The sequence below is a fragment of the Maylandia zebra genome, linkage group LG20 (assembly GCF_041146795.1).
Source record: "Maylandia zebra isolate NMK-2024a linkage group LG20, Mzebra_GT3a, whole genome shotgun sequence".
Taxonomy (NCBI): domain Eukaryota; kingdom Metazoa; phylum Chordata; class Actinopteri; order Cichliformes; family Cichlidae; genus Maylandia; species Maylandia zebra.
In genome coordinates this window covers 32,611,169-32,637,159 of record NC_135186.1, presented here as the reverse complement: position 1 = coordinate 32,637,159, position 25,991 = coordinate 32,611,169, and the positions used below count along the sequence as shown (strand labels likewise).

The 25,991-nt window shown below is 40.3% G+C and overlaps 1 protein-coding gene across 1 annotated transcript; it reads left to right on the top strand.

Annotated features, from left to right (window-relative positions):
• The first annotated feature begins 752 nt into the window (after positions 1–752).
• On the top strand, positions 753–24,891 carry marchf9 (membrane-associated ring finger (C3HC4) 9). The gene is made up of 4 exons (XM_004560258.4): positions 753–2,627; positions 16,352–16,507; positions 19,218–19,410; positions 23,286–24,891. The coding sequence occupies exons 1-4, from the start codon at positions 2,268–2,270 to the stop codon at positions 23,615–23,617; spliced, it is 1,041 nt and encodes a 346-aa protein (XP_004560315.1). The 5' UTR covers positions 753–2,267; the 3' UTR covers positions 23,618–24,891.
• The last annotated feature ends 1,100 nt before the right edge of the window (positions 24,892–25,991 follow it).

Below are 25,991 nucleotides of genomic sequence, written 5' to 3'. Positions count from 1 at the left end.
TGTCTCTGTTCAGATTCCGGGGTTTCAAACTTCTACTCGCTTCCAAGAAAAAAACCGCACAATGTCTATGAAGATGTATGGCTTACTTTTTTGTGACTTTGTATTATGTGTAATATGTACTTGTGACAAATGACCACTGAGCAGCAAAGCTAGAGTCACCGCAGGCAGAGACAGGATTTAACACATCCCACATTTTCTTATTTTTATTTATCCAAGTTTAAATTTAAAAGCTTAAGGTGGCAGCTCTCCACCAACTTCCTCCTTGGTGTTTCCAAGCACTCTCAAGTGTGTCCCAAGGGGTCCGAACACCCTGGAGAAGACAAAGGAGAAAACAGGTTGCACTAAAAATCAGCACCCACACTAAAACACAGTTACAAGTGTGGCTAATATTGTGTATTTATCTTACAGCATCTGTCCACCTGTAGCTGCTCAAGTGCCTGACAGAAGGAATTACACAGATCAATACATAATCAATAAATATTTGAAAACATGCTTCTTAATGTGTAAATGTTTTCTTAAAAATGCAGAGTGCAAATATGTCCGGAAAAGTGTCCACTGGGGTTAGGGTTACCTAAAACAAAGATACAAATTACTCTAAACAAGTAACGAAACACCTTCGTTACATCCTGCACCTCCTTTAAACTGAGTTTTTCTTCCAATCTGCTTATTTAAAAAGCTTCCTCGGAACTTGTAGGGTTAACCTTTGCTAGAGTTTTAGTCCGGTGTCCCCAGCAGAGGGGTCCTGGTGCGGGTTTGTACTTCGCGGGCTCCCGGCGCATGTGGCCGCAGCGCACACGTCAGCAGAGGGAGATCAGCACCCTGGACAGCGGCGCCTGGTCAATAATAAAGCAGCCAGAGCTCCTTCCCTGCCCAGCCGCTGGGAGCACGGGGATAGGCGTTTCAACCATCGGGAAACGGACGGATGGCTGGAGGAAAAGCAGCGACGTGTTTACGGGATGACAGTCTTTTATTTTTTTCCGCCTCTCTCCCTGTTCCGGAAGTAGCTGCTGCGTTGGTTCAATCTCCAAGCCGACCATTTCGAGGAGGAAAATCAGCGCCAGCAGTATCATCACCACCATCTATCTGATCCAATAATCAATGCCATTACTGCCGTGTAATTGCTGTCGGAAACGAAGACATCTTTACGCGTCTTCCCCGTCTCTCTCTAATTAGAAAAATCGCAGGGTGCCTTTATTATTCTGCCTCTCTCTGGCATTTCAGCGTTGCCTCCCGTGTTCTCGGCTTGCAATGAAATGCTGATGGACATCGAGCGAAGATGGGAAGCACGGGGCTTTCGGGTGTTTTTGTGCTGCCGTGTTTCCAGCTAGGCTGCTGAGAGAGAGAGGGGAAAGAGAGACGGAAAGAAGAAATGCAAATGCACAGGATTGTGTTTTTGATGTCGACGTGGATTGTCGGGGTGAATGGCACGGATTCTTCGTGGATCAAGCCGGGGTTTTACAAAAAGGAGATGAAATAGAGAGAAAAGGGAGAAAAAAGGGGGGACCATGATCTGACGCTTGGGATGCTACAGTGAGAGGGACAAAAAAAGACATTATAATCACATCCAGATCAAACTTCCATTTCATCTTCCGCACCCTAATTTTTCTTCTTTTCTATTTTTATTGGATTATGATTCTTGACAAGAGTCTCAGATGTGGCTGTGTGGATGGCATGTCGTTGTATTTTACATCCCATCTTCTATTTCCTGGCTCTGTGTTGCTCTCTCCTCCACTCGTCCACTCTCTCGCGGTCTTCTGCTTCGGGTAGCAAAAAACATGTAGGCTGTTTTTTTCTTTCTTTCTTTCTTTCGTTCTTTCTTTCTTTGCCGCGAGCCTCGGTGCGTGTGGAAAACAAAACCAAACAAAGCGAAACAACAACAACAATAACAAACGGTGTATTTGAGAGCGCAGGAAAATGGACCGTGGAAATCAAAACCCGTGCAAGTTGTAATGTTTTCTGGGGTGCGGTGGAAGACGCAGATAGACGGCGTTTGCTGAGTTGTTTGAGTAATGAATATTGAAAGAGTGTGTCGGCCAGCTGAAAGGGAAAATCTTTCATCCGCATTGGCTTAGACACACATGCCATCAGTGGGGCGAGAGCCTTTATCTCCTCTCTGGATTTTCCAATTAGCAGTTGTGGCATCGTAGAACATACTACAGTAGCCATGAACATATCGGATGTATGAATAATAATAGTAATAATAATAACAATAACAGAGGGAGAGGAGGGGAGATAAAAACACTTAATTTATTTATTTCGGATTCTTTATGTGGCCAAACATGTTCAAGTATCGAATCCGCATGTTTTTTAATGAACTGAAAGTCCTGGTGTTTATGCGATCCGATTCAAGACAGTCCAGCTCAGACACAGATAGACGGTCCAACACCAACACCAACACCACTATGCGAGGTCTGGGGATGGGCGGCTGCGGCTGGCCGCCTTTCGTCGACTGCCATTCCCGGGACGACGAGGAGGAGTACTACGGCAGCGACCCGCGGCCCCGGAGCCTGGCGTTTGAGGAGAAGGAGCCCAAGCTGCAAGTGGGCCTGGACGCCGTGTCCCTGGCCAGCACCGCCAGCAGCCTGCGGACCCCCCAGTGCCGGATCTGCTTCCAAGGCCCAGAGCAGGTAGCAAAAAAAAAAAAAAAAAAAAAAACCAGAGTGAGGTTCCTGATGCTGATGCCACGTCCTACGTGGACGGCGGGCGGGCAGGCAGCGTGTTTGTTTCACATTTCACACTGCTGTGAATGAGCCTTTGTGGGGCTGTGGAGAGCTATTTCACCATGCATGAATTGTTCCAGATCAGGAGGGGATTTAGGAAGTTGCTCCTTTTTTATCAAGTGTAATCTGCCATTTTGGTATTTGTATATATATATATATATATTACCATCCTGTCCTACATTTGTATCTCTCCCACCCACCTTCCCCTCCGATACATCCTTTGGAAAAAGATAATCTAAGATGAGGCCAAATCTTTTTTTTTTTTTAAGTTTTATTTTTATAGCCTAAAAATCCCAAATTCGCCTCAAGACATTTTTACAGTCTGTGCATCCAAGCACGCTGTCAGTCCTCCCAGCTTCAAATTAGAGGCGACTATTGTCCTTCTTCTCACCTGTGGGCATGCAATGCTCAGTGATCTGGTTATCTAAATAACACTGTTTTCATAAGTAAGCTAATCAGAAAGGCAGCAGTTCCCACACATCTGAAATCCGGCCAGCATAGCAACAAAGAAAGTTAGCCAATTAGGCCTGCAGGATGACAAACAGAGTGAGAGGCACTGAATATGCATGAGTCACAATCATTTTGTAAATGTAAATCAACTGTCCCCCGTCCGCATGTGTCACAGAACATGATGATCAACTATTGATCGTGTGATGATCACAGTTCCTGGTCAGACAATGATGTCGGCTGTGATGAATTTGTCACACGTTTTCTATTATTGCTTCTATTTTTCTCCTCCTACTTTCCAGTTCTTGAGCCCAAACAAAACAATAAGTGCGTAGCTTTGGTCTGTGGCCAAATGTTGGTCTCACCAGATGTGTGGAAACCTGTGCCGGCTGGATCAGCAGGTAGTCCCGAAGCCTGAGATAATTAGAAACCCTGTAAATCCTTTAGGAGCACAGATGGATATTACCATTTAGTCACTTCCCTAAGATAGGCGTATAGTGTTATTACAGCCCATGTGCTAATTTATGACATCTGCCTGAGAGTTTGTATTGTGAGAGCCACAGGACTGAGTATAAATCACTTCAGCCTTGTTTTGGATACAAGGCAATTTGATGTTACAGACAGGGATCGACCCCAGGTTGTTGTCTTGCCCACTCAAACATCTTCCTTTAATAAAAGGTTCATGTTTTGGGCTCTGGGCTCTCCGGCAAGGTGACTCATCGTGCAGCATGGCTCTGAGCTGCCTCTTTTAGCTCCAGACAAAGAGCAAGCAAACAAAGCACTGAGGGAAAACCCTGAACTACACTACTACATCAGCTCCTCATGCTCATATTTGCTTTTATTTTGCCTCCACAGCACTCAGCTTTCTACTCAAAGGGAAAGTGCCTCATACCTCCATGGGTCCAAGGCGTGTGTGGGGGGGAAGCTCACGTTTGCCATTTCATTGTTATTTCATTATTCAAGCAGGTCACAACAGGGGCCGGGGATCATGTCGCTGTCAGCGGGCCAATTACCTACAGACATAATCACCTTCCTCTGTGGGTTGCATTGAGCACGAATCCTTATTAACTGTCTGTCAAAGGCGTCAGCGGGCGCCGCGGTACAGTCGCTCAGCCACTGATTCCACTTAACGCAGTCTGGATTCACAAAAGTCGTCGCAAAAGGGCTTGCAGGGAATTACTGGCTTGTTGGTGTAAGAGGAGGTGGTGGAGATGGGTGTTGGTAATCACCCCGGCCTGCCCTTTACTCTGGTAGTGCTCAGCGGCGTGTTTCCACAGGCACACTCAGTCAGGAGCTCGTGGTGGGGGTGAGGGGGTACTTCCACACCTAAATTTTTTTGTCTAAAGGTTGCAGCTGAGGAGGAAGACCACTTTCTTAGTCATGAAGTGACACACCAAATTAACACCTTCGTGCTCTGTGAAGTGGCCTCGAGGTACAAATGCATGACAGCTCATCCGAGCAGGAGGAGTGTGTGTTTGTGTGGGTGTATTTGTGTGTGTAGCAGGCTGCCTTTATGTTTGTTGGCCCTCTTGTTGTTATGAGGGTAAATCTAGCTAAGTATTAGTGTTAACAAATCCCATGAAAACAAAAACAATCAGCTCATCTGAATTAAAATCATTGTCTGTTTTTCTTAAATGTTTTGCACTCTAGAGCGCCGCTGTTGCTCATTAAAATCATAAATGTTCAAAGTTAATGACAAATGAAGTCCAAAAATGCTCTCCAGACACACGTCTCATCTGACTCCTACTTTGGCAGGAGGTAATCTGTCCGCTGTTGTGGTTCGGTTACGTTTAGGCACAAAGATGACCTGGTTTTTGGAAGAGAAAGGCTGTGGTCGAGGTTAATATTATAAATAAACTATCACACATTTCCTCATTTTCCATCAGGCGTATGCGGCTGCTTATACTCAATTCACACAGTTTGTTTCTACTTTTCACTCTCTGTGATGTGAGCAATATTGCTAATATGAACCTGAACTTGGGCAGTCAATCAGAAGAAGGCTGGCTTAAAGGAAGAGGACCTTAAAGACATCACGTCCCAGGAAACATGCTTGTGTGGGGCCCACAGTGGGTGAACTGGGTGGTTGTGCAGGCAGAGTTAAACCCACACTTACCCCACACAGACCCAGAGTGGGTGTACCCACACAGGGCCCACAGCATGGGTCTTCTGTGGCCTGCCCACTGTGGGCTACGAGGGAAGAGGCTGTACTGAGGTCCAGTATGAGATAAATAAGGATTATTCTGAACTGTGAATCATGCAAAGCTACCCTAAACGTAATGCTTATGGAGCTATAATTGAGCATTATCCACCTTAAAGTCAATGACAGATTAATGTCTTAGTTCTGGGTGGATGGATGGATGGATGGATGTTCTGGGTGGATGGATGAATGGATGGATGGATGGATTGCCACATTAATCTAAATCTAGGTTGCACTTTAAAAGAACAGTTCATGCCCCAAATTAAATGTACACATGTCCCCTCTGGCCTTCAGTGATGTTTATCCATCTCATTTATTTTGGTGTAGGTTGCCCAGTTTTGGAGATATCAGCTGTAGAGATATCTGCCTTAGTCTTTATTATAAATGTACTAAATGGCACTGGCCTTGTGATGCTCAAGGGCTAAAAACATGTATTTGAAAATCTGTGCTTCTGTGCCTCTTTTAAAAAAAACATCCTAGTTAAGTGTAGTTTAGAATATGCTGTGTAAAAACAGGGAGGTGTAATATGCTAAAGCTTAAGCTTACACCTCTTTTTGGCAATAATTTGTAGTCTTGCCATTTAATTCAGTTCTTTGCTGTCATTTATTTACATTTATGGGCATTTTATTTGCTGTCACTGCTCGTCTGAACTATTTTCTACATACCAGAGGAAGTGGACAGCTGGCTAAGGTGAGGGGGGCCGCCATTAATATTTATATCCTGTCCCGCACATGCACGACCCTCTCGTCGCAGGTAGATGGAAGATTCAGTCTGCTTGGTGGGTGTAGATCTGTAGAAACATACATAAAACCGAACAGAACGAGGTTTGTGGATTTTTGTTTTTTAATACCGGGGACCTTAGAGACATTACAGCTGAGTTTTTCATTTTTATTTTGTAATTTTTTCATTTTCCATGCTTTGAGCAGCACAATGCGAGTGCCATTTAGTTCCATTATATTGAAAAAAGACAGGTATCTAGTTCAGCAGACGGAAAATAGTAGGTTTGTGGACTGTTTTGAGTAACGGGGTTGTGCTTTCTGGAAAAAGACATTAGTGCTGCGTTTTCCCGTTTTTATTATTATTAGTTGTAGTAGCATTATTAGTAATAGTAGCAGCACTTTGAGCACCACAAGCCAAGAGCCAGTAGCTTCATTACAATAAAAAAGAATAGACATCTACACCAGCATCTGCAAAACTGAGCAAGTCCCACCAAAATAAAAGAGATGCACAAACAGCACTAACAGAGGGGAAACATTTAAATGTAAAATTTTGGTGGTAAATGACCTTTTTACCCCTTAAAATGAATTTTTCTTAAACTATTTATTTGTTGGAGGCTGTTGCGCAGCACGATACGATTCAGCGTGTCTTTTTCTTTTACAGATGACAGAAAACGCAATAAAGTGCCGTTTTATTGGGTGCACATTCTCGCAACAAAATAAGAAGCGATAGCTGCTCTGGTGTCGTCATCTTAAAGCGGTTTAAGCTGTTTGAATCGTGAGATATGGCGCTTTTCATATCAGGTGTGGACAGGTTGTCACGTTTGATCCTTTAAAAACATAAATCTGGCAAATTTTCAGTGAAGGAGTTCATGAGCCACACTGTTATAGTGGGTGACATGTTCCCTTATTACCATGAACACACAGTTTATTCTGAATCAGTGCCACACACACCTCCTGTCCTAAATACTCGCTAGAGCACCTAATTTGTATTAATCCACTACTGAAATAGTCCCTAAGAAACTGATTATTTCTTACTGTTGACGTAAGTTTTACGTAAAACTGCAGCGCCTACGTGTTTGAAATAATACCGAGCTTTGTATTTTTAAAAAGAAACAACATATTTTGGGATCCATTTCTAATTATTTATGTCACGGATTCAGTGCCACAGACAGGTGTTAGTGCCTTGGTTCTTTTGACTATGACAGCACATGGCAGTGCTTTAGAGTCGGCGTCTTTGTGTGCTCAAGCATAGTCTATCACTACATGTTCTGTTTATTTATTTTGGTGCGAGTTCATCCTGCTGGTCCAGATGTGACCTTTTATGTCTCGTTCGGTGTTTTTTACACTGTGTGCTGCCTTCAGGTGCAGGGGGCTGACTCACAAAAGCAAAAATATCCTTCAAATAGAAAGCAGGCTTTTCCAAATAAAACAGGGTGTTCAGTACAAAACTATTAATGTAAAAACATATCTCATTAAACAACCTTAACAGCTTATTATTAGTGACATTATCTGTGATGACCCTGGAACCAATTATAGTGATTTTATTTGGATGTTTTTGTTTTTACATGCAGTTGTTTATTCCCCTTAAAATCAGTTATGTGTTCATTCATTATTAGACTCACTTTGGTTTCTCCAAACTAAATTCACTCATCTATGTCCTCTGAGCCTTGGCAATATTTGCGAACATCAAGCGAGTTTGAGTGTTGAACCTGATTTTGGGCTGAATTCAGGTGACACTTCAGGTGAATGCAAACAACACCAGCCTTTGATTAAAAAGTATGGTTTCTGATTCTTCAGTGTTTGAGGGGCCTCATAAAATGAGTCACTTTCTCCTTTAGGCAAAAGTTGCGATCATTACCTGTATCGCAGTTTCTGCTAAAACATCCCTGAGGGAAAGGTCTGAAATGATAATCAGAGCTTTTAAAGGTCTTTGTTTTTAGTTTGCTCTAGTTGATCATGACATTAACTTTCTCCGTCCGGCCTCGTAGCGCAGACACACAGAGACTCAACGACGGCTTTGACATTTTACAAATGTTTGCTTTCATATTGTTTTTCTTTTATTTAGCTCCTTGTATATTTCTGACCTTCTCTGTGTTATCTTTATAATGTCAGCAGCCAAGTTATTTTAAAGTTTATGAGTGGCATGTGGCTCATCTGCCGAACTCAATCTTTATGCAGCGGGACACTTTTATTATAAGTGGGAAGGTCAAACGAGCCAGATGGGGAAACGACAGAGTGCAGACGAACAGAAATAAAAAAAAATGAAGTGTTATTTGTATAAGCGCAGCTCTCTGGTGCATAAAACCTGTAGTGATGAAACAGGTAGTACTCTGCCAAGTCTGTGAACAGATTCATGTTTCTGAGTCACCGTTTGGAAATGAAAGATTTTTATTAAGTTTACACACAAAAATGAACCTTCTTTATGGGCAGCACAAAAAAGAAAGAAAAAAAATGACTAAATACTACTTTATTAGGTTAGTGAGTGAAATTATTTTAGAAAAAATAATTTTTTCCAGAGAAAAAAAACACAAATTCTGTCATCTAGGTGCCAGAAATTCAAACTCCTCATCAATACCCGACTGTTTTTTGTTTTTTGTGCTTCCTACCAGTTCCCGTGAACAGTCGTTTACATGAAAGAGCTGAAAATGCAGAAGTATGTTGCAAGACATCAAATGTTACCACTGTGGTGTCTCATAGGGTGTTACAGCTTTGCCTCCAGTTTTAAATCCAAGGATTTTATATCAACATGATCTAACTTCTTTTTTTCAGTTTGTAGGGTTTAAAGTTTGAGTTTGATTTTTAGGGGGAAAAAAATCAATCCAGGTAAATTTCACTGTCTAAACTTTCAGGCACTGATGCCAAAGGATACCTGGGATGAGAATACATTGAAAAGACATTTCTACTGGGCCTTACTGACCAGTACTCACTGGGCCAAACCTGTTGTAGTTTGTCTGTAAGTGTAAAGCCTGAAGCCAAGAAAGATGGATTCTCACTTAGTTGTGATCTCATAATTCAAAATGTTATGAGGCTCTGTTTTGCAGTGTAGCGTCTCACTCGTAGTGTTTGTACATGTGGCTGAAATATCATCTATCTTGTTTGTGTTCTCTTGGGTCTCAGGTCATGTTTTCGACCTGTGTTAAGTGTTTGAACCTTCAGCCAAGGGCACATTTCAGCTCAAAACGTTTAATTGTAATTCAATTTTTTAAATGAAAATATTAATTGATTTCAGTTTTAACTTGATACAGATACACAATCCTGTCCAAACAACTCATCAAATAAAAAATTAGGAGATAGTTGCACTCAGTAAAATCAGTGATAGCCTACCATGAATGATTAGCTTGCTTTAGCTTAGCTTAGTGACGCACTAAGCTTTGAAGTAAGAGAAAGACAAAATTTACATATAAGTCAAAACTGTACTAGTTAACACATTAAATTCCATTTGATATCTCTCACTTTGGTTTTAATAGGAGTTATTGATGTTCCTTAACAAAATGTGGAGCCCCACCCACCCTCTGAATGTAGTCGTATTTAATCAGGAGATAAAACTGTTAGCTTGAAGGATGCTTATTATATTAATTTCCAGCTCCGTATTAGGCTAAAGTAGCTTGTGCATGATTCACAGTTGAAAATAATCCTTGTTTATCTTATGTTGGGTCTTGGTGACTCAGTTAATCCTCTGTCTTAAACAATCAGTTTTAGCTCCTCCCTCTTTAGGCCAGCTTTCTTTTGATTGGTTCGTTAACAGAAGATTTGAACAGCTTCTGTATAAATAGCCAGAATTTTGACTGCAATAAAGGCTATTTTTGCAAAAACCCTCTTTAGGATTCAATGCAAACTTTCTCCACAAGGTGGCAGCAATTTACCAGCAAGTTTCAGTATCATTGTTTTACACCAGACAGCTTTTGTCTTGTCTGAAATTCTGGTGGTTGATGGCTTCTTAGAGTAGTGGTTTATATATTTCCTTGGCAATTTAAAGATTGTTGGTTCAGTTCCTGTTAAAAGGCCATATTATACCTCGCAAACAGCACCGTATGACACTACTGACAGCAAATTGAAGCCACATCCACTGTTGCAAGCTGCCATTTGTGTTGGTCTTGCATGTCTTGATTTGTGTGACCTCAAGTGTTGTACTGCTGTTGCCACAGCTGGGTTGAAGGCATAAGTGCGTGATTGTGCTGGTTTTTACTACCGTACAGAAAACTTTGTTGAAAAAAACATCTTGTTTTGACTTCTTCGGAAGTGAGCCAACACTTTTCCACTTCCCAACTGGGAATATCACTTCCCACTCTGGCCAGTCTTTCTGAGAGGGCCTAAAAGTAGCTACTCTGATCTTCGGGCTGTGATAATGAGCCATCTGAATGCGATGGTAATGTTGGGGTGTGTCATGTTGGACTTGCAACAGATTGGACACTCCACCATCTAGTGGTACAAGGTGGTATTAAGTTAGAGTACAGCCCAGCATTACCTCAGCTTCAGTTGATATCGCTCCATTCTTGGCCAAAGCGCCACAGTTGATGTTTCTTCACATGCCATCGAGAGTTTCAGTTAATTTTGAAAGGTTTTAGCGCTTTTTTAGCTTAGGTGTTTTTTGTTGTTTACCTTTAGAACTATCTGCGCTCTGATATTCTGTCATACAGAGCCAAGAGTAGATGAGCCCATGTCTTATATTTCGGTCCATCGATCTGACTGTTGGTGTGTTTGGTGTTTTCCGGCTTTGTTTGTGTTCACTCTGAGGTGTAGTTTGTTGTGAGGTTAAACTCAGAGATTTTGTGAATCGGCATCAGGCTTCAGTGGCTCCTCTCTCCTTCACCTGGCTGCCCTTGAAGCCTCACCGCTCCCCGCTGCTGTTGCAGAGTGCTAACATGGCCCTTCACCAACTGGGCCCCGGATCAAGCTGTGCCCATTCATTGATTTACTAATGATTCACAGTGATACTCCCCCCTCACCATCTCCATCTCTGCTGCCTTTCCTTCAGTCGAGGCACACGGGCTACATGAAAACGTGCCATTGAATGCTGAGTTGCCTGACAAAATGGATGTTTGATGATGAACGGTGGTGACAGCCTGAACGCGCTCATCCTTAATGTGGTGAGCATGCCAACAGGCTTCAGGTGCTGCTGCGGTGCTGAAGAGACAGTTGGTCCATAAGCCACTCAAGCCTGCATCTTATGGACTCTATGAATATCATTAGGAGGTGAAGGGATGGGCAGAAAAGTGTCAGTTTTATTTTTGCTGACAGGAGAAGAGTGTGACTTTTGGGGGGAATTATTATTATTATTATTTTATTTTATTTCAGCCTTCCAATGGTTTGAAATAAACTGTGGCTTTGGAGGAAGTCTGCTTTCACTCACCAGGAGGCTTTATTTCAAATCCCCCTGCTGAAACACAACATTTAATTTGCATGAAAGGGAAGGAGAGTTTATTAAGGTCCCCTTTTAATTTAGAGGAAAAAGAGAAAAAGCTGAGCGCTCAGTGAATTTCTTGCTTCATAAGTAAGTTGTTTCATTACACGCTGAAATCTTGCTTTTGTGGTGGGCATAAATGAAAATGTGCACAGCAGAGAGAAAAGAAATGGTATGGTGTAACTAAGTCCATTTTTAAATCACATATTTTTTTATTTTACACAATGGCTACAAAACCAAAAATAAAAACACTGGGATGAAAAGAAAAGCAACATACTGCTCCTTATGTTCAACAAACAGCGATATGCATTCTCAAAAAGGGAAAAAAGGACAAACAGAGACAAACTCAATTCAATAAATGCAACAACAAATAACGCACAGCTGAAAAGAAATAACTGTAAGGACTGACTTCTGGTTAGACAAACATCCCCTACAAAAAAGTCGCCAAACCTTTTTGATCACCTTGTTTTCCAGGAAGATGGTGCTAACATATTTTAAGGAAATGTGTTTGGAAAAAAATCTAACAGATTCCAGATTTGAAAAAATCCAAAAAAAAAAAAAACGTGAGTTCTCTTTCAACAATTTTTTAAAAATATGTTGAGGTTTGGACTGCTGGTTGCGCAAAACACCCATCTAAAATTCAGGTTAGGGTGGAGCCTATCGTAGCCGTCAGTGAGTAAGAGGCGGGGACTGGTCGTCTGTGTATTTTCTTGGTTAGTTGGTTGGTTAGTTGGTTGCTCCTCCCACAAAACCAGGATTTGGGCATCCAGCTTATGTCCCTAAAACTTCTCCTGATCTTGATTTTGACACCATGAGGTTGCCTGGCAACCACCTATCCACAGGCTAAAATGATCTGTTTTGAGCATTTATTTAGCACTTTATAAAAGAATAGTCTCGTTCCATTACAGTAACGTATATTTTATTTTCAAAAACCTTCAGTTACAGCATACATGATAAATTATGATGCAATCAGCCAGCCAGCTGCCTAGCTGCAGGCTAGAATGACCTGTTTTTTGCCTTTATGAACCTACACCCCCTCATGCAACCATGTTAAGATCTTAATTTCACAACCAACTGCACAAACAGGCGTAACAAACTGTAGCTTGGGCATGTACTAGTTAACCTGACAAATGCCTTTCGACAGTTCATGTGCAGGGTTAAAGCTGTGTAGAGGAACATTTATATCTAAATAACACAATTTTCCATAAATCTAACAAGTACATTTTAGTGCCTAAACCTGAGGCATTGGTGCCGAAGAACGCCTGTAATGAAAACGTGTTGAAATAACAATTTTAACTGAGACCTTGTGGAGAAGTAGTTCCCCATATGTGGCCTTAAGTGCAAAGCTTAAAGGCTAGAAAGATGTATCCTCTCAAGATCTCATCAATGTGTCAGAACTATTTAGAAACTGTGGTAATGTCTCACTAGGGGTGTTTGATATCAATCTAGGACATCCTTAAACTTTTCTCTCCCAAAAAGAACCTCACACCCCAGAATTTTCAGCATTTTCAACAGATATTTTAAATATCAGCATAATCACTCCAGAAAATTTCTGTTCGCTTAACAAGATCACATTTTTTCATTTTAGTTTCACTTAACGTTTCTACTGGTTGTTTCACATCCTGCCTACACCTGAGACCAACACACAGTTTGAATTTTTTCAACGAAATAATCTACAGTTTCAGAAAATAACAACTTAATCTTAAGAATGACTATTAACACTCCTGAACTACAGAAGCCAAGGAACTGCTTGCTCTTATTTATAAAAGAGAAACTATTTTGCACATTTCCAAATTCATATTTTCATTCTTGATCTCCAGTAAGGGAGCTTTGCATGATTCACCTTTTTCATTTATTTTATATTTACTATATTTAAAAAGAAGAAAATAAATGACTGTACTTTGCTCCTCTTAATAATGAAATTTGTTTATCTAAACAGATAACGTTTATTTTTTGCATCACTGTTGACCAAACTGGCAGTTAAATGTTGGGTCATGCTGTTAAAACATGAGAAATGGTTCTGGTGGAATAATAGCAGTGAGTACATGTTTAGACCTTGAACTGGGGTCACTGTCGCTTGTGGTGGCTGGTCAGACTTCAGGCAAAGTCATCGTCAAAAAAAAATAAAAAAAAATAAATTATGTAACCTCAGCTTAAGAGGAGTGAGTTATCCTGACCTGTTTGAAAAGACAATTTATGTGAATTTAATATGTTGCACCAATGTCAAAGAGTGCTGTTTACATTCTCTGGTTGCATCACTTTTCAGATCTTCTGTACTGTTTATGTTCTTTGGACTTTGCATTGCTAATGAGTTCCTTACATAGAAAAATCATTCATTCATCCATTTTCTGCTGCTTATACGGTTCTGAGTTGCAGGGCAGCTGTCTGAGCAGAGATGCCCCGACCTCCCCCCCTGCAACCACCACCTCCAGCTCTTCTAAGAGGACAGTCAGGCATTCCCAAACCAGCCGAGAGATATAATCTCTCCATCATGTCCTGGGTCTGCCTCGAGGCACAAAACACCTCGCCTGGGAGGTGCCCAAGAGGCATCCTAATCAGATGCCCAAACCATCTCAGCTGGCTCCTTTTGATGTGAAGGAGTAGCAGCTCAACAATGAGTCCCTCCCAAATGGCCGAGATCCTCACTCTGTCTCTAAGGCTTAGCCCAGACACCCTTCAGAGGAAACTCATTTCCACCACTTGCATCCACAGTCTTGTTCTTGTTGGCTTGTTTGAAGGTGGCAGACCCTCCACCGCACAGATGGTTCAGACTGGACACAATCACTCCAAATCCTTATAAAAACATCACACAACCATGTAACCTCATCCGACTTGTGTATCGATTGGGACAAACGGTTAATTTGTGTTGAATAGATTAGTTCAGTGAAGTGTTTGTGTGTGGAGGGGGGGTTTCTAGCATGTGGCCTACGTAGCTCTGGGCTATGCACGCCTTCTTTGTTTCCTGACTGTTATTCCTAAAAGCCCACCCTGATATAGAAAGCTAAAACCGTCCTCGGCTTTCATGTGTGACATGAGTCATAAAGACACGTTTTCATTTTATACGGAGATGATTCATGTCACTCTATCAAGATTTTAATTTTCCCTTCAAACAAACCAAAAATTAGCTGATGGGATGAATAATAATCACAAACTGATGGTTTGGTGTTTTTAACTTACACATGAACAGTTCATCCAACTACACACACATAAAACCTTGTTGGCACTTTAAATGTTATATATGTGTGTATATATATATATATATATATATATATATATTCATTGAAATGTATTAATTCATTCATAAACACAAAGCTAAAACAGGTAATGTACAACTTTAGGAGTGACGATCAACAATTCAGAGAGAATGGTACATTTTTTCCTTAATTATACTGTGGACCTGTTCAAATACAGTCTCTTTATGTAATTTAAATGTTTATCTATTTATAACTATATAAAAACTTCAACTTGAGTTGAAATGTCACTCAGCTTTTCCGAAATCACAGCAAAGCAAGTTTGAAAAAAGTGTTTCTTTGTTGCCATTTTCTTTGTTTGAACTTTTATATTTAATATTGTTGACGACATACCAATCATCTCTTCTGCACCACAACATATGAGTCAATGTGCGAAATCCTCCTCCGTCCAAACAATAACCACAAACATTAGAATTATTATTTTTTTAAAGTCCAGACTGTTTTGTGTGGGCTCCAGCAATCTGTAGCGCTCGCTGTGTGACCGGAATATTTGAATATTTGATTGAAAGGATGAGTAATTGTTTGCTATTCGTTTTTCAGTTTCACTTCTAACGTGCACGTTTCTAAAATAAACGATAAGAAATACTTTATACAGTGTTTGTGGCATACATGTATTCTAGAGAGCACTGTTAATATTAATGTGCTTAAATGTTTTAAGTGTAGAAAATTTACATTTATTTATAGTTTATCTGTTGTAGATAAAAATAAAAATATTCAAAGCATATTATCCAAACAACTCACTGTGAAGGTTTCCAACTTTGAAGTCATGAATTTATGAATTCATAAAAACTGGGCAACCCTGAGATTAAAGTAAGGAAGTTAAGAGACAATTTTATTTATTTATTTATTTGAGTGTAACTTGTGCATTTATAAGGAAAACAATTCCAAGTGGAACTCTAATGGTTGTCCTTTTTCTGTATTATAAGCATATATAGTTTTGATGGTGGATCCTCATATTAAACAGATCAGACTTTAGACTGTTTTTTCTACTCTTGGCTCTCTATGATGTCAAAGAGAGTCATCACAGACATGGAAGCCCCGCCCACTTTGTGTTTAAAGCTTTTGTTTAGCAGGATCAGCCAGTCAGAAGAAAGCTGGCTTAAAGGAGGAGCTAACACAGCTTGTTTTAAACAGATGGTAAATGGTAAATGGCCTGTATTTGTATAGCGCTTTACTTAGTCCCTGGCAAGCTACATTGTAGCCACAGCTGCCCTGGGGCGCACTGACAGAGGCAAGGTGAACTGAGGGCCTGCGCTGAAGCCCAGTGTAAGACAAATAAGGATTACTTTGAACAGTGAATCATGCAAAGCTACACTAGTCCAGAATTTAAGTATGGAGCCAGAAAGGAGCAGAATGTTGCAAATTAATGAGGAAAGTTACGGTTATTGGCAAAGGAAGTCTCTTCACTTTGCAGTTTTGGATAATCTTCATTGCACCAAAGCTGCACTGCAGTTTGTTTGGCTTTAAATGTATTTTTTTCTTGTTTTTAACTCCTCCCCCAAGCTTCACCTCCACGTCTTTGCTCTATATAATCTCAAATAGCTTTAATAGGTACACAGCTGTGCTGAATAAGATGAGAAAACATTTTGATGTATTTATTTCTTCGTGTCCTGCAGGGCGAGCTGTTGAGCCCCTGCCGCTGTGACGGCTCTGTGCGCTGCACCCATCAACCCTGCCTCATCCGCTGGATCAGCGAGAGAGGCTCCTGGAGCTGCGAGCTCTGCTACTTCAAGTACCAGGTCCTTGCCATCAGCACCAAGAACCCACTGCAGGTAAACACGAGGGGAGTCTGCAGCACAAACACGGTGAAGTCTGGGGAAAAAAACAAAGCCTCACACCTCTTGCTGTGATTATTACTGTTGCACAATTTGATCTAAAACACTGATAGTGAGTCTGTCCAGATGACTCACAGTGACTGCACAAACAAACCAGCACAGCGTGGCTCTGTCCAACGTGCTTTTTGACTAAGATTCAAAGTATTGGATAAACAGCCACATAAACAAGACGATGATGGCGTGTGAATATGGAAATGATGACAAAATGCTCTCTCCTCTCTGAGGTGCTAGCTCCTAAAACACATGGGCGATGGAGGCAGGAAGATTTAATGACGTGGAAAGAGGAGCTGCTGCTGTCAGCTAACCTTTCATAATAAAATATACAAACGCTGCTGCAGCAGACCCAACACTCTTTTGCCTGAACAAATCTCTCAGCCGTCGCTGTGGTGTGAGGACTGTTTGCCATATTGTGCTGACACATTTTCCCTCTGCGTCACTGTCCGTCTGCCCTCCTTTTCAGAGGCAGCCAATCGCTCTAAAACCTATTGAAAAGATGCCATGTGTGTGTTGGTGTGTGTGTTAACTTGTCAAATGTGAGGATTTTTCTCTCTCTGGTGAGATGTAATGTAGAAGATTGGTGCAGTGTGACTAAGTATGCACAACTTGCAGGTACTCTTGCATGTCCACGCTGTGCTGCTTTACTCTGACACTCCGATGTTAGGAATGTCGCACTTTCAGCTTCACAAGACTTAATAGACTTAAACTGCTTTGTAAACAGATTACAGGGGAAATCGTGTGATAACGCTAAGGCTCTGTGTTTTTTTGTTTTGGTCCCTCTGCTCGTTCTTTTCATGTTCGTGCTTTCTTGGTTTCCCCAGTGTTTCCTTGTTTTTGTCTTCCTCTGATCTTCTTCCCTTGTCTTTATTGTTTCCGCTTCCTGTTTTGTTATGCTTTGGTAATTGCTTTTCCTCGGGTGTCTCCTGTGCATTTACTTCCTGTGTCTGTGGCTTTTCTCCTTTGTGATGGTCTGCCCTGTCTTTATTGTTTCCACTTGTGTTTTGTCGTGTGTGTGTGTGTGTGTGTGTGTGTGTGTGTGTGTGTGTGTGTGTGTGTGTGTGTGTGTGTGTGTGTGTGTGTGTGTGGTCCTGGTTTCCCCTCTCTTCCTGTTGAGTTGTCCTTTCTTTGTTTCTTTGCATCTCAGTTGAGTTTAGTCTTCTGGGTTCTTTCTTCTTCTTCTTCTTCCTCTTTTATTATTTTATTTCCTTTTTGTGACCTAATACTTGGTGTCCTCCATTTAGGTCTTATATCCAGCAACCCATTTAACAGATAAGCTTTAAAGCTATAATTTCTTCGCTTTTGAGCCCTTATAACAGCAGTAAGTACTTCTGCAGGAGCCATGGGACATATAATTTCAAAAAGGAGGCAAACTATTATTTTATTAAAAGTGTATAGCCACAGAAGGAATATAAACACACCAGTCAAGACTCTAAATTAGTGTGAGGGTGATCTTTATTAAATTTATTAACCTCTACTATCTATTGAATCTGTCAATCTTATAACCCGTGAATTGAAAGTGCACACGAAGAAAAGGACCTAAACGCAGGACACAGGAGGCAAAATTAAAATAGTTAAACTCTTTAATAACTTAGCAGCGGTCGCAAAAAAGGGCAAATAAGACTTGGAAAGGAAAAGCAAAGGTCGATAAAATGAGTAAAAAAGCCATAGGGGAAGACAAACACGATGAACCACAGAAAGAGAAAAAGGAGAATTCTGGATTGTAGAAAAAGCCGAACTTGTGAAAAAATGACAGCAAACACGTGAAGTAAAACTTAGAGGGAGTGAAGACAAAAATAAATGCTTATAAATTCATAGATGACGAACTTAAACGAGTCCTTATAGTTCTTATTCATTTATTTATTTAGTTTTACATCTAATTAAAACCTGTTGACTTAGTTTTTCCTTATTCCTGTATAAATATATATATACTGTTACTATGGTGAATATTAGTTTTTCAGATAATGGGGTCTGTTGGCATATTTCCACAGTTCTGCTGCGAGCACACACATGACACCCATCTAATGTTCAAACCTTTTGTTTGTGAGGGGCAGCCAATCACAGGCAGGTTTGCTTAACGGGAAAGGAAGGGAATAAATCATATTCTGTTTCGGACAGAATGTGATTTGGGGGGATTAACAGGGATTATTTTGATCTTTGAATCATGTAAATCTATTCTATTAGAGTCAGAGATATAAATTCAGTTCAATTCACTTTTATTTATATAGCACCAAATCAAAACAAGGAACTTTATATCGTCATGTAAAGACTCTACAATAATACAAAGAAAACCCCAACAGACCTGCTTTAGCGACAGTGGGAAGGAAAAACTCTGTTTTAACAGGAAGAAACCTCCTGCAGAACCAGGCTCAGGGAGGAGCGGCCATCTAACTTCAGTTAGTCTCTGTATTGGGTTTAGCTTTGGCTAGTTTTAGTTTACTTTCTGTGTGGGTTTTAATCGGGGTTTTTTTATGTTTTCACATCATTTTTGTTCACACCTAGGTTTGACATTTAGTTAATCATATAGTTATAAAAGCCATAGCCTTTATTCTGAGTGCAGGAGTATGTTTACACTGTTCCTCTGGTACTTTTGTTCCTGTAAATGACCTGATTTTTTTCCCCCACCACTGATTTAAAGTGTTTTCTCCCTCAGTGGCAGGCCATCTCTCTAACCGTCATTGAGAAGGTGCAGATAGCAGCCATTATTCTGGGTTCCCTGTTCCTCATCGCCAGTATTTCCTGGCTCATCTGGTCCTCCCTCAGCCCCTCAGCCAAGTGGCAACGTCAGGACCTGCTCTTCCAAATCTGCTACGGCATGTACGGTTTCATGGATATCGTCTGCATAGGTAAAAAGACAAAGAGACACAAGACTGACACACAAACATAAGATGCTTTCATAAGTGAACGTTTGGGACGTGATATAGTTGTTCTGTCATGTAACACACAGCAGGAAATAGTCAGCTTCAGATGTGTTTGCACTACTGGAAATTATTTAGGTGAAGAAGCTGCAGGAGGCTGCACACATGACACCAAAGAAATCGGGTCATTACTCAAAAAAGTCATGCATTACACATATTCTTTACTTTTTTTAAATGCAATGCATTATTTTACTCGTTATATCAATTTTCGTTACTTCACAGCAGCTGTGTGATTGCCAGAAAAGAATAAAACACCAACATTTTAATCTGCACACATAACTGCTTGAATCCCTCTTAAAAAGGACATTGTCAAGATTAGAGCATGGGAGGACCCAAATGATGACTTAGGAAGCAAAAAGTAAAAATAAAACAAAACAAAAAAACGACAACACAAACTAAGAAGGTCGATGCATGAGATAGGAAGCACAGGTGCAGGGAAAGATGGACCTGAGAGGTAAACAGATGGTCTCACAAAGAAGAAAGACTACATATACTTACACAAAGAGCTGATAGTAGAACAAAACACAGACTGGAACAATTAAGGGGCAGAGAAACAAGGAAGAGGAAAGAAAGAAAACCTACAACAGGAAGTAACCAGAATAAAATGACTAACACTGATCGGTGAACCCAGAGTGCAGGATGACATGGAAAAATGCAAAAGTAACATAAGAAAAACAACAAATATTACAACGACCATGACAAACATATAGGAAGTCTTTCTGAGGTTTTCAAACACTCGTTCATGGCTAGCTTTGTGCCAGCATCATAGACTGTGTATAAAAGATGGCAGCATCTTGCTTATGCAAGTGCTTGTAGAGGTTTGATTTGTTCTCAGCAGATTCGGGACATCTTGGCCGTCTGATCACAGCTGATCTCAGGATCGACAGATGAGCCAGGAGATGAGGACTCTGTGTGACCACAAGGGTCACAGCGAGTGGGTGTGCACTGTTAAGTTTAGTTAGGTGAGAAAAAGGGGAATTAGAGCCATAAAGAAAATTGCTACAGGCTAAATGGGCAGCGAAGCAACAAATTGAAAAGAGGGTGTCCACTGACCCCGAGACCCTCTGCGATCCAGGCCCGTCAGGGATTTAGAAAAACTCCTTCTGGACATAAAGCTGTGTGATCTGTCTAAACTATTATATAGAACATGTGAACATTAGTGTCATTTCAGTGTTCAGTGAATGTGGTTAAATTTAAGAAAAAAAAAACTTTCGACATGCTCTAATTTTGCCAGCCACCTATCCCACATGTCATGTCTTCATCACAGAGATTAAATTTATTGAAATTATGGTATATTCATGATACCGATGCTCAAATAATGCTAAACAAAATTAATATTTAAGGTAGTCTTAGATTTAGATCGTGACACTTGGAGTGGATGTAACATTTATTTCGGTGTACACTGTAAAAAAAAAAAAGTAATATAAAAGTATTTTACTGTGTATTTTACAGTTTTGTACTGTTTTTCTAGAGTATCATTAAATTTACATAAATAAACTGATTTTACATTTAAAATGTAAATTAATGTAAAATCACTGTAAATGTAATAAAACATAATTTTCTCATTTTTAAAATATATTTGTCTGTACATATGCATATTTAGATTGTTAAAATACATTCACAAATGTATCATAATTTCACAAATATTTGTCCGTTATTATTTGAAAGATTGAACTGTTAAATTCAAATGTAATGTTATGGAGAAATATATAAAATTATTCTTATAAACTTTTTTTACATCACATAATTATTATTATAATTATTATTATTATTATTATTATTATTATTATTATTATTGTTATGTAGGTCAGCGGTCCCCAACCTTTTTTGCGCCACGGACCGGTTTATGCCCGACAATATTTTCACGGACCGGCCTTTAAGGTGTCGCGGATAAAAACAACAAAATAAAACTAGTACTGGTACCGAAAAAAAGAAGATTTATTCATAACACACGTGAAAAGACCCAGGAAAACCGAGTTAACGATAAAAACGATAACAAAATAACGCTGAAAACCGATAAAAACCCTGAAAACTATACATTTCACACCTGAGCCTCAACTCTCGCGGCCTGGTACCGAATGACTCACGGACCGGTACCGGGCCGAGGCCGGGGGGTTGGGGACCGCTGATGTAGGGCGATCGTGGCTCAAGAGTTGGCAGTTCGCCTTGTAATCAGAAGGTTGCCGGTTCGAGCCCCGGCTCGGACACTTCACCACCACCTACTGGTGATGGCCAGAGGGGAATTATAAAGTGGAATTGTAAAGCGCTTTGAGGGTCCCAAAAAGCGCTATATGAATGCAACCCATTATTATTTAAACCAACTGTTAACCTTATATTTCTGTACATTTAAGTATTATTATTCATATTGCCACATTCATTGACCTTTTTTATAGGTAATTTCATTGTTTAATCACGTTACAATGTTCCTAGTTTAATGTTCAAAAGCACTTGAAAAAGGCAAAATCCCATGTAAAATTAGGGCAACAAACTGTATTGTCATTACTGAAAATAACCGTATTTTCATGTGAAAGTTTTTTTCTGGTATTTTCTGGTATTATTTTGGCGCCCCAGCTGCCCGAATATTACTGTTTTTTTAGGATTTGTTTTTTTTACGGTGTAGTTTTTAATCCTGTTTTTTTTCCTGTTCAAAGCGGCATTTAATTTCCTCTTTTAAGTTTGTCAGAAGGTTCAATAAACACTCCAGTTTCAAAAGAATTAGAATTTTATGCCAATTATTAAATGGTTCAGGCAGTTAAGAGAGTTTACATGTGTTTTTTAGCACTACAAATATTGTGTGGATTAACGGCGACAGCTCAAAAACACTGTTAAATTGAATTAATTTAAGAAGTGTCAAATTTCAACCCATCCCTATATACTTCAAGGGGTTGTAACTCTGAAAATATTCATAGTATGAAGGTGAAATTTTCCATGGCTTGATTAAACATTTCATATTGTTGGTTGATTAAGATGAGGTTGAATGATCCTTATTAAGAGGGAGCATATTCAGTTTGTCCAACTAAGATAAATATATAATATTAAGAGTGTAAGGTCAGATTTAGTGGCTTTCTGATGCACTCTGTCATTATAGTCCATTATTGGTAAGTTGATAAAGGTTACAAACTGGCTAATGTCCAATTCTCATACCCTACCTCCATCTGGTAAGTCCTAGAAAAGCTCAAGGTTGGGAATTGACTCCGTTTTTGGAGCCAGCCTCAGTGCAGGTGTGAAAATGTCACACAGGAGTCGTTGACTGCAGGAGCTGAAAACATGAAAAGATGTAGATCGAAGGCTTAGGCTGCATTATGCAACATCAAGACGAGCAAAGAAAAACAGGATGCACTGTGCAATGACAAAAATATTAATAAACATAAGTTGGATTATGCAAGGACAAACTAGCGCGGGGATGAAAGCTTGTATTCAGCTCACATTTTTCTGGCTTTTAAGTTCATGCACAATTACAACACTAAGCAGGCAGATGGTGCATAGGTAGGAGATAACAACTACACTAAAAGCCAAACAAATTTTTGATGATGTTGCAGACTACAAGAGACTGTTTTTGGGGGGAGGTTTGGAGCGACTGGCTTGATTGTTCTTGTGTAACTGCGAGCTGCCCGCCTAAGACAACAGTGAGAACAGATGGCATCAGATATCTGTACTGTGATTACTGCCAACTGTCTATTCTCAACCACAGATGAGATGGAAAGTTTCTACCTGTGGTGCCGATGCAGCTCTCGGCTACCTTTCATGAAATATCTCCTGCCTCCATGCACTGTCCTTCACCTTCTGCTTTCTTCCCCACCCAGGCCTAATCATCCATGAGGGATCGTCGGTGTATCGAATCTTCAAGCGATGGCAGGCTGTCAATCAGCAGTGGAAAGTACTGAACTATGAGAAATCGAAGGACTTGGGCGACCCGGTGAGTTCGAGCAGTAAGACAGGCGCTCGAGGCTCTCGCGGTAACCCTCACGGTCTGGCCAGCAGCAGCAGCGGGCGACCGAGCAGGAGGCTAAGAACTATTCTGAACCACCACTGTGGATACACCATCTTGCACATCCTGAGCCAGCTGAGGCCCAACGACCCGCGGATCAGCGCTGCCGCCAACCGGGAGGTGGTGATGAGGGTCACCACCGTATGAGCGGCACGACAGGATGAGACCCCGTCTTTTGTGTCCCGATGTAAATGACAGGAGGGACTTGATGTTGAATACTAAAGACTAAGTAACAGGAGCCCCGTGAGGAGCTGAGTGATGCCCGGAGCATCAACAGACAGCACACACGAGGGTTTCTCCTCTTGTTTCATACAACAAAAGAAAGCCAGATGCTCCTTTTCAATAATTAAAGAACTGATGAAAATACAGGATTAAAAAGCATTAAAAGACATCAAACGTGAAACATGTGAACAGGCTTTACAAACCTGATCCAAGATGATGAGACGTTTTTTCCAGTTCAATATCAGGATGCACAGAAGCATTTTTTTCTTTGTTTTTAATCCTCTTGGTTTGATTTGTATCTCTTCTTCTTCTTCTTCTTGTGTTTTTTTTTTTTTTACTCACTTTGATTTTGTACGGATGTATGATTTTAGAGGAAATCATGTAACTCCATACATGCCAAGCATTTCCAGACAGCTATGTATCATGATCTTAAAAAAATTTCTACAAGCTAAACCGATGCTGGTAAACAGACCGAAAACTGAAACTAAACAAACATGTGGGCTCCACAGAGGTGACAACAGGACAATAAGTCATAATGAGTAAAAAAAAAAAAATGAAAAATGAAAAAAAAGAAACAAAAAATAAATAAAGAAATAAAGAAATCAGTAAGATTTCAGTTACACTTTTAACCTTTCTGCAATAAAGATACGTATGTACATTTCACAGGGAATTTTGCATGGGTATATAATTTTATTCTTGATCACATTACATAAGCACATGACAAAATTTGCTCTATTTCGAATGGTGCTTGCCAAAATAAACACTTAAACATCCAATTTCATCGCACCAACTTTTTGTCAGCAGGACAAATGGCAGTGTGTTACAGCTCTTTCAGCTAAAATACAGTTTGTTGCTGCTGTGTGCTGATTCAAATTTGATAATAAGTTAAATCATTGGATTAAAAAAACGGGGATCGGATGATCTCTTACTTCTCAGTCTCACTCAGTCTCTTATTTACCCAACCTGTAGCGTAACGCATGGTTTGGTTGAGTGTGTCATTGTTTTTCTGGTGTGGAAATGTAGTGATGTGCTGGAAATAAAGCGGGACATCCTTCATTTAGAATTTTTTTTTAAAACTTGATTAACCCTATTTACAGGGGATCAAGTCTGTTTTATTTCTCTCTTTTTCTGTCATATATCTATATACTGTTACTATGGTGAATATTCATATTAAACATGACCAAAGTTTCAAATAATGAGGTCAGCTCATGTGCAAATAATTTCTGTGATTTAAAAGCTCAGGCTTCACACTGATCTAAACACTCATTCTCAGGATGTTTTTTCCAACTCTTGGCTCTGTATGATGTCAGAGAAAGAGAGCGTCCCTAACATGGTCATCTCAGGCCATTTAACAGGTGACCAATCAGAAGAAAGTTGGCTTAATGCAATCATTTTCAGCTTCTTCTCCTAACTTGTCCTTGCCATCAGTGAAGTAAAGGTGTGAAGGAGAATTTATCAAGGGTTAGGAAAAACCCTCTTTATCACACATTCACACTTAGAATCGACTCCTTGTTTCATGAAGGAACCAACAGTGAAAGTATCAGTTACAAAAGCTGGACATTTTAAAGGAAAAGCATCATATAATGTAATACATCTTATTTTATTTATCTTGTTTTACCTTCTTTTAGAGATGACGCAGTTTAACTCCTTCACCCCTCCTTGGTTCAGTTTAATGCGAAGCTATAAATCTAATTTTGTCTCATGCGTCACTTACCCCAGCTTCCCCAAAGTAAACACTAATTCACGAAAGGCTGCAATGCAGCAACAGATAACTAATGCAAAGTGAACCTTAAATGCATTTTGATCAATGAATGTAGATCATCATGTGGATTTGGAGAATTTATATAAATCATGGTGTCGTGGTCTCCTAACAAGTGATAAATAGACTTATGCAGCACCTTTAGCTGAGCACTCACAGCTAAATCCACCGATCTTCTGATTGGTAGCCCCACAACGAGCGAATGATCCCCAGTTTGATTCTGGGAGGAGACACAAATCCCCTGGTGGTTGTGTCGTGAAGGGCATCTGGTGTAAAAATCTGCCAAATCAAACATGCGGAGCGACCCGCTGCGGTGACCCCTGGTGAATAAGGGAGCAGCCCAAAGTAGCTCGGCTATTTAAATCTGTGAGCTTCGTGCGAGGCGGCTCGTCGATAAGCAGCAGATTTTGTTCCAGCAGTGTGATTTTCAGAGTTCAGCTGCGAGTTTAACAGGCTGCTGTTGACAACATTTCAGCAGATTATGGCATGAAATGAAAAACACACTTATAATAACATTTACATGATATTCGCCTCTTTGCC